This window comes from Ostrinia furnacalis, unplaced genomic scaffold (genome assembly GCF_004193835.3).
Source record: "Ostrinia furnacalis isolate ACB-3 unplaced genomic scaffold, ASM419383v2 OfSCF4757, whole genome shotgun sequence".
Taxonomy (NCBI): domain Eukaryota; kingdom Metazoa; phylum Arthropoda; class Insecta; order Lepidoptera; family Crambidae; genus Ostrinia; species Ostrinia furnacalis.
Window position 1 is genome coordinate 38167 of NW_021134996.1, and position 15931 is coordinate 54097.

The 15931-nt window shown below is 40.1% G+C and overlaps 1 protein-coding gene and 1 long non-coding RNA gene across 2 annotated transcripts; one reads left to right on the plus strand and one right to left on the minus strand.

Annotated features, from left to right (window-relative positions):
* Positions 1–131: 131 nt before the first annotated feature.
* Positions 132–4562, minus strand: Hsc70-4 (heat shock cognate protein). Its single transcript, XM_028314503.1, has 3 exons — positions 4447–4562; positions 2519–2726; positions 132–1971 (listed from the first exon to the last, which is right to left on the minus strand). Exons 2-3 carry the CDS (start codon positions 2724–2726, stop codon positions 218–220), a joined length of 1962 nt encoding a protein of 653 aa, XP_028170304.1. The 5' UTR covers positions 4447–4562; the 3' UTR covers positions 132–217.
* Positions 4563–8321: 3759 nt separating this feature from the next.
* Positions 8322–11833, plus strand: LOC114359960 (uncharacterized). Its single transcript, XR_003656469.1, has 3 exons — positions 8322–8529; positions 10414–10597; positions 11125–11833. It is a non-coding gene; the product is annotated as an uncharacterized LOC114359960 (long non-coding RNA).
* Positions 11834–15931: the final 4098 nt, after the last annotated feature.

Below are 15931 nucleotides of genomic sequence, written 5' to 3' on the forward strand. Positions count from 1 at the left end.
TGTGAAATCACCTAATGTTATGTGTATGTTTTAAGTTGTCATAACTAATTTGAACTGTGTACCTATGCCTAATGGCCTATGTATCTTAATAACTGTAATGTGAAGGTATACATAAAATAAGAAAGCAGACATAAGTTTCAATTTATTTATTGAGTTACGAGAATCTCATAGCCACATAGTTGCTTATCGAGAACCTCTCGCGCGTACTGTGGAATGTTTAGTCGACCTCCTCGATGGTGGGGCCGGCGCCTCCTCCTGGGGCGGCACCGCCGGCGCCCGGGGCTCCGCCAGGGAATCCGGGCATACCACCGGGCATGCCGCCGGGCGCGCCACCAGCGCCCTGGTACAGCTTGGTGATAATCGGGTTGCATATGCCCTCGAGCTCCTTCTGCTTGTGCTCATACTCCTCCTTGTCGGCCAATTGGTTCGAGTCCAGCCACTTGATGGTGTCGTTGCACTTGTCGAGTATGGTCTGCTTGTCGGCGTCGGTGATCTTGTCCTTGAGGTTGGCGTCTTCCATGGTCGACTTCATGTTGAAGCAGTACGACTCGAGCGCGTTCTTCGCCTGAATCGTCTCCTTCTGCTTGTCGTCCTCGTTGCGGTACTTCTCAGCTTCGTTGACCATGCGCTCGATCTCCTCCTTGGACAGGCGGCCCTTGTCGTTGGTGATCGTGATCTTGTTCTCCTTGTTGGTGGACTTCTCGACGGCGGACACGTTGAGGATGCCGTTGGCGTCGATGTCGAAGGTGACCTCGATCTGCGGCACGCCGCGCGGCGCGGGCGGGATGCCGGTGAGCTCGAACTTGCCGAGCAGGTTGTTGTCCTTGGTCATGGCCCGCTCGCCTTCAAACACCTGGATGAGCACGCCGGGCTGGTTGTCGGAATACGTGGTGAAGGTCTGCGTCTGCTTTGTGGGGATGGTGGTGTTGCGCTTGATGAGCGTGGTCATCACGCCGCCCGCGGTCTCGATACCGAGCGAGAGAGGCGTGACGTCGAGCAGCAGCAAATCCTGCACCTCCTCGGACTTGTCTCCGTGCAAGATGGCGGCTTGAACGGCGGCACCGTACGCGACGGCCTCGTCGGGGTTGATGGACTTGTTCAGCTCCTTGCCGTTGAAGAAGTCCTGCAGGAGCTTCTGCACCTTAGGAATGCGGGTGGAGCCGCCGACCAGCACGATGTCGTGGATCTGGGCCTTGTCCATCTTGGCGTCGCGGAGGGACTTCTCCACGGGCTCCATGGTGGATCTGAACAGGTCGGCGTTCAGCTCCTCGAAGCGCGCGCGGGTGATCGACGTGTAGAAGTCGATGCCCTCGTAGAGGGAATCGATTTCGATGCTGGCCTGGGTGGACGAGGAGAGAGTTCTCTTCGCACGCTCGCAGGCGGTGCGCAGACGACGGAGCGCTCTCTTGTTGGTGGTGAGGTCCTTCTTGTACTTCCTTTTAAACTCCTGCACGAAGTGGTTGACCATGCGGTTGTCGAAGTCCTCGCCTCCCAAGTGCGTGTCGCCGGCGGTGGACTTGACCTCGAATATACCGTCCTCGATGGTCAGGATGGACACGTCGAAGGTGCCGCCGCCGAGATCGAAGATCAGGACGTTGCGTTCTCCGCCTCCCTTCTTGTCTAGACCGTACGCAATCGCCGCAGCAGTCGGTTCGTTGATGATTCGGAGAACGTTCAGGCCGGAGATGGTACCCGCATCTTTGGTGGCCTGTCTCTGGGAGTCGTTGAAGTAAGCTGGAACCGTGATGACTGCGTTCTGCACAGTTTTACCGAGGTAGGCCTCGGCTGTTTCCTTCATCTTGGTGAGCACCATTGAGCTCACCTCCTCGGGGAAGAAGGTCTTGTCTTCGCCCTTGTAGGCGACCTTAATCTTTGGTTTGCCTCCATCGCTGACGACCTCGAAGGGCCAGTGCTTCATGTCGGCTTGGACGGTGGCATCTTCGAATTTACGACCAATAAGTCGCTTGGCATCTGTAACAAGTCAAATTAATGTTAATACAAACAAGTCTCTAAAAGCTATAATCTTCTTCTATAAATATTTTCTCAGATTATCTTTATCATTCAATATGTTCAGAGACTCTAGTCTAGTATATTGGTTATCATCATAAAAACCTAGACTTCCAAGTTAAAATTACAGGAAGCGCCTAATAAATAACATGAATCATCATAATAAAATATCTATGACTCATTAATTTCTAGATTTGTCCAAATACAACGAATCATTAATGATGAGAAACTAAAATATTAAGTTGCATCATCCAAAAATGTTGTAGTTAATTTACTAATTAACTGACAAAAGAAAATGAAAAGATACATTACAACTACAAGTCTTTACATAAAACAAAGATTCCAGTAATATGTATAACTTTTTAATGTTCTTGACCAAAGGTCATCAACCTAAAAAATTCCATAATATTCAAGGTTAGTCAATCAATACAAGTCAATGTTAGCCCATAAAGATCAAAAAGTTTGATAAGGATAAGACCTAGATAGAATTGACCAATCAAAAGATACTAACCGAAGATGGTGTTGTTAGGGTTCATCGCCACCTGGTTCTTGGCAGCATCTCCGATGAGACGCTCGGTGTCTGTGAAAGCCACGTACGAGGGCGTGGTCCTGTTGCCCTGGTCGTTGGCGATGATCTCCACCTTTCCATGTTGGAACACACCCACACAGGAGTAGGTGGTCCCCAGGTCAATACCCACTGCTGGTGCCTTTGTTGCCATCTGATGAAGAAGTAAATACTGTTAGAAAAATAAGTTTCCCAAAGCGAAAACTTATTTTTTTAATAATACCTCAGATTATTTTTATCATTCAACATGATCAGAGACTCTAGTCTAGTATATTGGTTATCATCATAAAAAATCTTAGTTACTATTGGTAAGTTTTTATGCACCTATGACCTATAAACCCACTGGCTTAACACTTGAGGACTCGCGCCTTAATTTGTAACATTCATACTCGCTACCGGGTGCGCTGGACCCAGTATATAAAATCCTATGTATTTTTCAAAAACTCTTAATAAAATTGAAAACTACTTTATTAGAATGATAATATGATATAAACAAAGACAAAATAATAAACCCAATAGTCATATTTATTTCCTTTTTCTAAAATAACAACTTATTTAAAAAATTGAAGGTTTTTTGGCAAAATGAAGGTTATTTTTGAAAATTTTTGTAATAAATTATTTAAAAAAATACCTTGTTTATTTTCGTAAACTACTATGATTTGCCTACTTATACCAATTAACAATTAATGAGAAATTTGTATAGAACATTAAAAAATTCAGTTTGTTTACTGGGTCCAGTGGACTTAAAAACACATTTTTCGTCTGTAGCAATCACATGCAGTGGGATATTTTACGATTATGACCGCTATTGGCCGTGCTACAATGTCGTGGAAAGGTACTAAGAGCGACAACATCGCAAACGTCAAACTTTAAAAGTTATTACACAAATATTGTAGAACTGGGTCCGTTAGACCCATTAGCGAGTCCTTAAGTGTTAATGATAGGTACAAGTTTCGTCATACCTAATTAATTATTGTAGTAAGTTGTAGTTAAACAAGCAAGTAGGAACAGCAATAATCATGGAGTTTCATGAATTATTGTGTTTTGAGTACAATTACTGATGAAAACTTAATTTGTCACAAAAATTCCATGGGATTTTTGGAAAACCTCCATTGGTATGTTCAGGATAGGACAATTACTTAATTACAGCTTCGATTCTACCTATTACTGAAGTGATCCTGGAAGTCTTTAAAAAAATATAAAATCATAGAAATCCATCTGTTTCTAGGTGCCTCTTTGTCTACATCTGAGCAAATAGGTTAGGCCGCCATTTTGCGGAAAGGAGGTTGGATTGGAAGCGTGATTCATCGCGGTACAACAACCGCGGAAGGGCAAACGCCTAGGTGGGTGTAGAAAGAAACCGTGGGATATATCCCACGCGGTGTGTACGAGGTGTCAATTCACACAAGTACTGGAGCACACACTATGCGCAGTCATCATGGTAAAAATCGATGGCGAAGCTTCTCGAATGCGGCACTAACAAACCGTGCAATTTGGGTTAAGTTTTGGAGATTTTCCATGCGGCTGAGGAACACGATTCAATTAAGATACACATTGATTAATTTTCTAGATTATTAGAGGTCGTTACTAACGGCCGCATAACCGAATAATCACCACGTGAGGACATAAACGTAACCAAGTAGAAATTAATAACTGGGAATTTTATGCACAAATTATGAAGGAAAACATTATTCGCAACGTGATTCGACATTAATCAATCAATAAAATAAAGCGAAACCATGACATGTGCAAATGGGGAAAGAATTTACCCAAAAACAATGTTAAATGGTCGGCAATCGTAAAAATACGTACAAAAAGGCAAATTTCCTAATAACAAGATAAACCAAAATTACATTTAAAATAAATGTACTTACTGTGTAAAATTAATATCCTAGTTGAAGATTTATCTAGTTGAACACTCGGAAAACGTGCGCGACTGACGGTTTCGTCAATTGAAATAATATGGCGCCGAGAAACCAAGTAGTTTTATATCGCGCATACTTCACCGACGTCACTGGCATTTTCTGGAATGTTCCCGAAAACTGACCAATAGGGAACGTGTATTTCTGACGCACACTGCTCCTATTGGTTGGTAGATTTCATGAAAAATGACAATCTGACTCAACTGTCATTTTAAAGCGCTGTTCGGTTATCGATATCGAGTTTTCTATACACGATAGTACACTAAACTTTTGCTAGTCCACTATAAATTCAATTAATTATTACTGAGCTATCATTTTAGTGTATATTATCTTTCTTTTATTGTTAAAAGTTAAATACATAATAATTAACATGTACTTAGTTACCTGTAACGTACGTATCAACATTGATGTAGGGACGAACTACGTAACGTACCGTAGTTCATCCATCAGAAACAGAAATAATAGAGGATTCTAATAATAGTGAAAAAAAATTTCAAATCGTTTCGGTAGTTTCGGAGCATTATTTGTTTGTTTGTAAAATGAATAGCATTTTACAAACAAACAAATAAGCATTAATTCACCGTCTCAAATATTTTATTTCTGTAAATAAAAGAAATGCACAAAAGCATAGGAACCGTACTGAAATTATTTCAAATTATAATATTATACAACAATTATAACGCTTTTGATGAACCTTTATCAATATATTTTTATTAATTAACAACTAATATCAATATCGATACAAAAACTCTATTCTAAACACTTCACTATGGTTCAATATTGTTGTCATAGAACATTTATAAATCGTGGCATTGGATACTAACTAATTGGCCAGCCAAGAAAAAAAACTAATTGGCCAGTCTTTTTATGTTTTTTCTAATCTAGTCTCTAGAGTTCTCTCAACTTCTCTCAACAACACAAGGCTCTTTTCATGACTTTGTTCATTGATTTATAACCCTACTCCTTATCTACTAATTTTGCAGTACGCCAATTTATACGTCAAAGCCCAGACCAAAATTTTTACATGTTTTATTAAACGAACGACGCAACAAATAAATAATGGCTGTATTGATTGAAATAAAATAAAATTCGGTTTTTATTTACATCAGGATAAGCATTAAAGTGTTTCCCGCGCAAATATCACACGCACGCTCAGCTCAGCGCTCACGCGTCACGCGCGCAAATGGCGGCAAGAACATGCTATGGAATGGACGCCACGCATGACTCATCAGTCAGACTCCAATGATATTTTTTTTTTTTTTTATTTTTTTTTTTTTATCCACAACGAGGAAGCTCTTGGCCTGTGTCTCACCTGATGGTAAGTGACGATCAGGCCGAAGGTGGAAGCGAGCTTCACCCGGAATCCTCAACCACGGAGGAACTGGCTATCTTACCTCTAACTGCCGGAACACAACAATGCTGTTAACATTGTTGTTATGGCGACAGACTTAGGTAAGATGGTGGTAGCTAGCCAGGCGGACTTAGAACAAGCCCTACCACCAACCAAACCGAACAGAAAAATCTGCCCCCACTGGGAATCGAACCCGGGACCTCTGCGTCTGAAGCAGGTGGTCTTACCACTAGACCACAGACCACAGTGGCTGCAGACATCCGCGGGCTCCGTGCAGAATCGCTTGCTGTGGCCGTAACCCAGACACTTGGTGCACTGCACCAGCGGTGACTGGTCGGCCACTCGGATGTGCTGCAAGTCGATGTGCACGGTTCCCGCATCAGTCGCTCTCCGCCAGATTGCCGGCGATACGCTCACAACTATGTGACGTGTATGGGGGTTTCTGGCCTTCTTAGTATATCTTACTTGGACGCGGTCCTCCCCTTCGCGGAGTTCATGAAAAATGCCCCTATTCTGGTTGCGAAGAGCCTTCAGGACGTCCTCATCGCTGTTGAGCAACAGGACGTCCTTCAGGACCAGAAGCGGGTCTTTATTTTTCATGTCCTCCGCGACTAGGAGGCCCCCGTCCTCTATTCTGGCCTTTACCTTTCTCCTTTCTTCTTCTGTGCTACACCCCATGATGATCTTTTGGTCCTTTGCCTTCCGTATCTTGTCCACCTTGACCCATCCCTCCTTGGCGTTGACGGCGTCCCTGACCTTCCGCAGCACCTCCTCCCCTGTCTCCATCGCGTCCTTAGATGTGACCACGATGGAGTGCAGGGCCGACCTAACAGGCAGGCACTGCTGTCCGGGCACGGACGCCGCGACGCTGGCATAGGTAGGTAGACCACTATTTGCTCTATGTTTCTCTGCCTCTTCCTTAATCTCATCGAGTTTCTTGCTATTCTCCAGCAGGAGTCTCCGGTTCTCCCTTATTTCAGCTAGTATTCCGTCCTCCTCCTCTCTACTTTCCCTTTCCCTATCCGCTTCCTTCTCTTTTACAGGTTCAGGCTCGGCCACCTTCTTCGCCGGAGCCTTCCCCTTCCTCTCCATCTCTGCCTCCTTCACCAGCTGATACAGCCGATCCAGGGCCTGCGTGACGTCGGTCTTGATGTCACCGCGCAGGTTTCTGGCTGTGCCAAGGGACATCTTGGCCTTCTGCAGGCAGGCCCTGGCTTCGGCTGTTCTTTCCTTAATTGCAGTGGCGGGCAGCTTGGGTGAGCTCGCCGACGCTGCCTCCACGGAAGCCCGGCGCACTGGCGCGGGTTTCTTGGGGGCCTTCGGGGGCTCGGCCTGCGGCGGGGTTGAGTCGGAGCCAGAAGAAAGCCCAGCTTTCCCTGTCTCCCACTCGCCGACGCTGCGTCTCACCCTCCCTGCCCTCCTGATAGGTGGAGACTCTGGTGTACCATTAATAAAGGTTTTATAATTGAGTCGTCTTACTTTAATAATTTCCCCACATCCTATAGGAATGTTAATATTGGATATGATCTCCTCTGGAGACCATTCTGCTGGTATTCCCCTCACTAATCCCATCCTAGTAACATTAAAAGTTGGGATAAATGCTTTCAGATTGTTTTTCAATAGGCTGTCATGGTTTAGGAATGAATTAGCTGCTGTGAAATCAGAGAAGGCCATCGCTATTTTATTTCGTCCTATCTGTTTAACACTACCATTTATGATGTTTTGAAATCCATTCTTTTTTAAAAACTTGCCAAAGGAGACTGAGTGCATTGTGGAGCCATCATCTGGGGAAGTCTGAATTCTTTGAACATGTATGGTATAAGGGGAGGCATCAGTACTATTATATAGTTTTCTACCAAAATCTGGGGTTGAAGAAAGTTGTGAGTCGGTAATTGTTGAGGCAGAAGGCTGGGAGTTAGTATGCGTAATATTTTTAATTTTATTATGTTTTTTTGCTGCCGGACTTGGGGGGGATTCCGAAATGGTAGGTGTAGGGGGCAGATCGCAGGCACAATCATTTTCCTTTACTTCTTGTCCAATATGTTTCCTTTTACGTTTGTTACAATTTTTACATTTGTGAACTCTGCAGCGTTTTCTAGCTGTAGTTGCAGGAGAACCATCCGTGTCCATAGCTGACTCATTGGAAATAGCCACCATTGGGCCTAAAAGGGGAGCAAAAGTATTCGCATCTACAGGGATAGTCACAAAGTGGCCCGCCGGGGGAGCCTCCCCCGGGTCAGGCGGCTCGTTCATCTTGACGACTAAATAGTTTTAAAGACTTACCAATATACAGCAATTATACACTAACTACACAATATATATATAATCAAGTAAATATAAACACTAATTACACCTCTTCTGATCACTACAACAGATAAATTTTAATTTTAAAGCTAAGAGAAACAAAAACGCGCCCGACCAGTTTAACGTTTCCCGCGCTTTCAATAATATGTTATAAGCGCTCGCGTAGTGTACATATTATTATTCTGTGCTACTACTCAAATACGTCCCAATTGGGATGTCTTTGTTTAGTTTGCGTGTGGCCTGCGTCGTGCGCAATCACGTGTGTACCACACCGCGCTGTGTTCTTACCAAAATAAATAAAAAATGCCATCGTGTGTGTTTCGAAAGTGTACCAATTATGACTCTAAAGTAAACAAAATACAAGGGATCTCTTACCACATGTGAGTATGCAAAATTATTTAGTGTTTATATTTTCAATTATTTATGCAAACAATCAAGACGCCCATGCGCCATGTTCAAGTTAAGAAAGAGAAAGCGATCTTGTTTTGACGTTAGAGCGATAAGGATGCGTGCGCTGCAGATTGTTAGTGCAGAATCGATCGATTATTGATGGTGACTTTTGACTTAACTAAATGCCTACAATTAAGAATTGTTGAAATCGGTTCAGTATTGGCAGAGTTATAGTGGAACATACATAAAAAAACCTATTGTTGAGTTGAGAACCTCCACCTTTTTTGTAAATCGGTTAAAAATAGTTTCACTGAGTTCATTTTTCGACTATTATCTATACTAATATTATAAAGAGGAAAAATTTGTTTCTTTGTTTTGAACTGATTTCTTTCACTGTTGGAATTGGAAAGTTACACTATCCCCAGGTGACATAGGCACGGTAATAATATCATACAGTATTGTAACTTCATATAAACGGACGAAACGCGAGCTTTCCTTCGAAATTCAAATCTCGGTATGCGCTCGACATGCAAAAGTCGGGGGTGTCGCGAATGTGCCACAGTAATAAACGGACGATGTGTTGTTTTTTAAACAGTAAGTGTTTTTTTTTATAAAAATAATTACAAGTAGGTACCTATTTATACAAGGTGTTAGGTAAATGGATTTATAAGCCGACACTAGCCCATGTTTAACATTTATGCATGTAAATGGTATGATGAAGTCAGTGATATCATTTAAATTTTCATAAAAACAAAATTTATAAAATCAGATTTGTATCAAAATTAATATTATTAAAATCATGATATCAATTTTCTGACTTCAGATTATAATATGCATTTTGTACGCTTCAGTCGAGGCGCATACATTTTACGGTCGCAAAAGACAATGCCGGAAATTGGCGTCTTTTTTTTTTCGCGCGGCCATCGACCAATCTTTGTTTTTTGATTACAAAATAGTGTAATAAACCAAACTTACTACAACATGTATACCTCTAAACTCAGTCTGAACTGAGTTACGAGCATTAGAAGTTTGATGATTTTCATACTAGATTTGCTTTTTGCGCCAAAGTTTTGTAAGAAATTGCAACAAAATAGTGAGATTGTATGTGTAAACAAACAATATCATCCACTAAAGGCTCCAGACATCAGTATGGAGCAGAATCAGCGCAATAAAAAAATAGCGCAATATTTTGTTGCAATTTCTTACAAAACTTGCGCACAAAAAGCAAATCTAGTATGAAAATAATCAAACTTCTAATGCTCGTAACTCAGTTCAGACTGAGTTTAGAGGTATACATGCCATAGTAAGTTTGGTTTATTACACTATTTTGTATTTAAAAAACAAAGTTTGGTCGATGGCCGCGCGAAAAAAAAAGACGCCACTTTCCATACAAAATCTGGCATTGCCATTTATAAGATTTGTTATTATCTTAACACAAATGTATTTTTAAAATTAAAACTACTAATGACAGACACCATGCATTTTTATCCTTATTCATTCACAAAGTATTTTGTTTGTCAAGATAAAATAAAAAATTACAATCACAAAATACATTCACAAAACTAGATAAAAATTCTAAGTAGACAGATGTAATGAAAATAGGGTCTGCAGGTGGACAGCCCTATCGCATGTTGTCATACGGTGACGTACTGCGCGGCTGTTGACATTTATTTCAAAAATATGGTCGAGTTGGAATACTGTATAGATAGTATTACCGTGACATAGGGTACTTTTGATCCCAGAAATGTAGGGGGAAGGGGGGGATATTTGAAATAAGAAATTACGCCGCGCGGGTGAAACCGCGGGCGGAAGGCTAGTTTTATAATAAATTATACTGATAATTTAGGAGTATTATTGTTTTATTCTTCTTTAAGGTTTCCGATTGATCAGGTCAGACTACAAGATTGGATAGCAATTGTTCGTGAACAAAGAAGCGAACTGGACTGGACACCATCAAAAAGCAGCAGAATCTGTAGCAATCACTTCAAAAGTACTTACAAATATGTTTCGGAAAAAGGACGAACGTTACTAAAAAATAATGCTGTTCCATGTATTGAGGTAAATATAATTATGTATAAAGATAATTAAATTAGTATGTAGCTGTTGCCTTTCATTCTCATTCACGTTTAATTAGGTACAGTCGTAGGTACGTATTTTTGGACTTCATAATTATTGCTGCAAATAGGGAATCCAATCCCGCATCAAAATCGCGATCCCGCAAGCCGCGGGATTGATATACTTACAGGGTGTTAGGTAAATGGGTATATGAGCCGGCAGCCGGCACTAGCCCATGTTAACATGGTCATATAAATGGTATGGTGAAGTCAGAAATTTGATATCATCATTTGTATTTTTTTAATTTTCATACTATTTAAATTTTAAAAATCCGATTTGTATGAAAATTAAAATGAAAATATCAATTTTGTGACTTTATTGTGTTATATTTTATTGTGTTCACTAAATTTGCCGTATTTATGTACGTATGTAGCTTAGGCAATCGGTAAAAGAGATTATTTATTGATACAAGAAAAAGTGGCAGTACTTAATCAGTGATCGACTACATAATAATATTTTCTTTTTTTCAGGAACAAAAAAATCAATATGCTCCGAACTCTCCGTCGAGTCTAGACAATGTCAGTTTGCCTGAGTTGGAAGAAATTTTAGAAACACCAAGAAAGTCAGCGCTAAGACAACGTGTGCGTAAATTAACATTTAAAAATATCCAGTTACAGAAAAAAAATAAAATTCTTACACAATGTAATAAAAGATTGAAGAAAAGATTAGCTAGTCTTGCAGTTATAATAAAGGATTTAAAGAAAAAAAAAAGCTATAGTTGAATGTAAATCTAAAACCGGATTTTTGGGCTTTCTAATTTGTATTCAGAGTTTAAAACACCTTTTCCTAACTCATGTAATTTTATAATAGTATAGTTAGTTTTATAATATCATTGAACATACGTAATTATCTATAGAATATAGTAGAAAGTTTGTGATGAAGGATAGATGGATGTTTATTAATTACCTACTCTGTCCTAACTATTGCATCATCCAATAATTGCTGAACAGATTTTGACTAACAATATTACTTACTGTAAGTATAAATTTGGTAAGTTAGGTAGGTTAAATTATTTTGCAGACAAAGACATTGGATAAATAAAAGAAAATCGATAATATTTTTACAACTTTTTATTGAAAACAGTCCCGTAAAAATAAATAAATAAATCAACACACGAGATACCATTTTACATATACAATATTGTAGTTCCTTTGTCATTTTTATTACAGCTGGTGAACTGGCACAAATAGGAGCTAAATTAGGTACTTTATACTTATTTATAAGACCAAATATTCATATAAAAGGCAGTTGCTTGTTTGATGAAAATTGGGCAAAATATATTTTTTAATAATAACGATTTTCTAGTTTATTATTCGGACATATTTCGAAATATTAGTAAGTACCTAACAACTAATTGAGACAGCACTGCATTCTTTAGACTCGTCTTCTAATAAAAAAATTTACACGATCGACGATATAATTAATTTCATATCTACTAGTTTTATTTTTAATAAAACATTCAATACATAATATAACCATTTGGTCACACTTAGGTATTCTGTGGTTACACTCGGATGTAGGTACAATTTTAGGGTACAGTCAGAAAATGAAATTTTATTTTAGATATTTATAAAAAACATCATAAAATTTCACTTGCTGAGTAACATGTAAAAATGTAAATATTTCCATTATCATACAAAACTTTTCAAATGAATAAATGGATCAGTTAAAATTGAAACAGTCTCCAGAACATACCATAATAATATTACACACTCATGCAATAAAAAAATCTTTGACGAAATCGCAAGCTCATCGATAATTAAATACTTTGTCATTTTTATTAGTCATAGATAACACAACCACTTCCTTTGAACACTTATCTAACCTCTAAAAGTCTTTCAAAGTAATACAAAACAATACATAATATCAAATAATTCACTTATTTATACATAAAATACAAAACGGTTTTGTGTTTAGTACAACCGTGTTAACTGCGCACCTGGCAGTCGTGACGTCACATCGACGCTCTGGTACGGACATGACAGGGCGAACGCGGGAACCCAGTGGGTAGAGCGGCCGCACGGTTTCCTCACTTACCGTCTGGTGCAGGTATTATCTGGGCACGGTTGCTTCGGATCGTACCTGCATCGAATCGGGAGAGAGGAGACCCCGTCGTGCCACAAGTGTGGCGCGGCAGCGGACACGGTGGAGCACACCCTCGCAGCAGTGCCGTATTATCCATAAGGCACTTTAGGCCAGTGCCTAGGGGCCCACTATGACCAGGGGCCCAGCACTCCCGATAAAAAAAAAGAAAAAAAAATGTTAAAGATTATTTTTATGCAACAAAACTCAAACCACCTCAAAACTTCGCCTTATTTTGATTTAGGACACATTTAATCGTCAAATTTCCATATTGTGGAAACTAATTCATTTTCGTAACGTTGACATTACTGCTTTGGTTTACATGACAGGTCGACCGTCGACGCCCTTCAGAGGCTAAAAAGCCTCNAGGACATTTCGGTTACTGTAACGAGGACAAGTGAAGAGAATATGATTGAGATCCTCGACCTCTATCCCACACTCACACATTTCGTCATTAATAATGCGTAGTTTATATAGATGAGCACGTGTGCAAGTATGTCCTAAACGCATTCTTGTAATGATGGATGTTTCCATCTTGTTAAATTTAGTTTTGAAGAACCATGGCTTCAACGGAATTGTTGGTTGAATTTTAAAAAATGTTCTCCCTTTAGTTACACTACTATCCTCCCATTCTTCTTGCCATTTCTGTATATATTGTAGTTTAGGTAACGTCACTAAGTCGTGAGAATAATTCAGATAGGGGAACAAGTCTCCACAATGCACTGCCTCCCATGTCTGATGGTGAGAGTTGAAATCCCCTAATAATAAAAATGGTCTTGGTAAGGAAGAGATGATCTGATCAATTTCATTAATAATAGACAAAGAGGGATGTGGAATATATACAGAGGCTATACATATATTACATACACTTACAGCTAAAATAGAAAAATCTTCACTATGTACAGGCAAATTTACAGGAGAGAATGGGACGGAGTTCCTGATGAAAATAGCTACTCCACCATATCCATCAGGTCTGTCTTCTCTAAGGCAATGGTAATTTTTAAATTTACAAATATTATTTGGTTTAAGCCAGGTCTCTGCCAAGGCGACAACTACAGGCTCAAACTTATTGAGTAAGTGTATAAACTCACTCTTCTTACTTATCAAACTACGACAGTTCCACTGGAGAAACTTTACTTGGGCCATTTTGAATAAATTTCACTAAAACATCTAAAAAAGAGGCAGCGTTGGACGGTGAACTATTATTAGGTTGTGTTAATAAATTAATTAAAGTTAAAAGTAAATTTGTTACTTCTCTAAAACTAGGATTTATCTGCTCAGTAGGAGTGTTATCAAATGCACAGCCATTATTTGGAGATGGAATTGTATATTCATTGATGAGTGCCTGATGGGCTCGTTTGTCATATCCCTGAGTGGGAGGTGGAGGTGTACGTGGTTTTAGAAAAACTGTTTTTTTGTGGGAATTGGATGTAGGAATGTTATTACTTGCAATAGTGGGATGTATAATTTCTTTAATGTTTTTTGCAGGGCTGGCAGAAACAACATCCGCAAAGGATTTGGAGGCAGGTGGATGTAGCTTTGAGGCTTCCGCGTATGAAACACAATTATGGGCCATATAATGTTTAATTTGCTTCTGGCGAGCCAGCTCTGGACAAGCTTTGCTGGTGGCTAAATGGGAACCGGAACATAAGCAGCAAAAAGCGTTATCTTCCTCCACCATACAGGAGTCACCAGTGTGATCATGACCACACTTGTAACAGCGTGGTTTCGACCGACACTGTACCTTTGTGTGGCCAAAGCGGCAACAGTTGTAACACTGTATGGTAGGGAAGATATATAGTTCCACCGGAAGTGCATTATAGCAAATAAAAATACGCTTCGGCAAGACCTGGCCGTCGAAAGTGATCACAGCAGATTGTGACGGTTTCCATACTGGTGTACCATTAATAAAGGTTTTATAATTGAGTCGTCTTACTTTAATAATTTCCCCACATCCTATAGGAATGTTAATATTGGATATGATCTCCTCTGGAGACCATTCTGCTGGTATTCCCCTCACTAATCCCATCCTAGTAACATTAAAAGTTGGGATAAATGCTTTCAGATTGTTTTTCAATAGGCTGTCATGGTTTAGGAATGAATTAGCTGCTGTGAAATCAGAGAAGGCCATCGCTATTTTATTTCGTCCTATCTGTTTAACACTACCATTTATGATGTTTTGAAATCCATTCTTTTTTAAAAACTTGCCAAAGGAGACTGAGTGCATTGTGGAGCCATCATCTGGGGAAGTCTGAATTCTTTGAACATGTATGGTATAAGGGGAGGCATCAGTACTATTATATAGTTTTCTACCAAAATCTGGGGTTGAAGAAAGTTGTGAGTCGGTAATTGTTGAGGCAGAAGGCTGGGAGTTAGTATGCGTAATATTTTTAATTTTATTATGTTTTTTTGCTGCCGGACTTGGGGGGGATTCCGAAATGGTAGGTGTAGGGGGCAGATCGCAGGCACAATCATTTTCCTTTACTTCTTGTCCAATATGTTTCCTTTTACGTTTGTTACAATTTTTACATTTGTGAACTCTGCAGCGTTTTCTAGCTGTAGTTGCAGGAGAACCATCCGTGTCCATAGCTGACTCATTGGAAATAGCCACCATTGGGCCTAAAAGGGGAGCAAAAGTATTCGCATCTACAGGGATAGTCACAAAGTGGCCCGCCGGGGGAGCCTCCCCCGGGTCAGGCGGCTCGTTCATCTTGACGACTAAATAGTTTTAAAGACTTACCAATATACAGCAATTATACACTAACTACACAATATATATATAATCAAGTAAATATAAACACTAATTACACCTCTTCTGATCACTACAACAGATAAATTTTAATTTTAAAGCTAAGAGAAACAAAAACGCGCCCGACCAGTTTAACGTTTCCCGCGCTTTTTNAAAGCTCGGACGAATCTTCGAGGATGAAATACCAAATGTACACCAAGCCAGGGTACAAGCGTACGTACCCCGACACTATTACTAATGGCGAGTTCCCAGTCTACGTCGAGGGACTGCGCACTGAGGATAAAATCGGTAATAAAAATCCTTTACTTCTCTCAAAGATATTTAAACAAGTGAAAGGTATTCATGAAAGCAGACGATTGAGAGCTAACAAAATAATGTTAGTGTTTAAACAGGCTTCCGCAGCGAACGACTTTCTGAATCACAGCTGCTTAACGGAAAACTCAATG

Excerpts from the sequence above, each read along its gene's own strand:
- Hsc70-4 (XM_028314503.1), bottom strand. The coding sequence starts at position 2,726 with ATGGCAACAAAGGCACCAGCAGTGGGTATTGACCTGGGGACCACCTAC. Across the intron at positions 1,972-2,518 it reads CCCTAACAACACCATCTTCG|ATGCCAAGCGACTTATTGGT; the intron begins GTTAGTATCTTT and ends GACTTGTTACAG.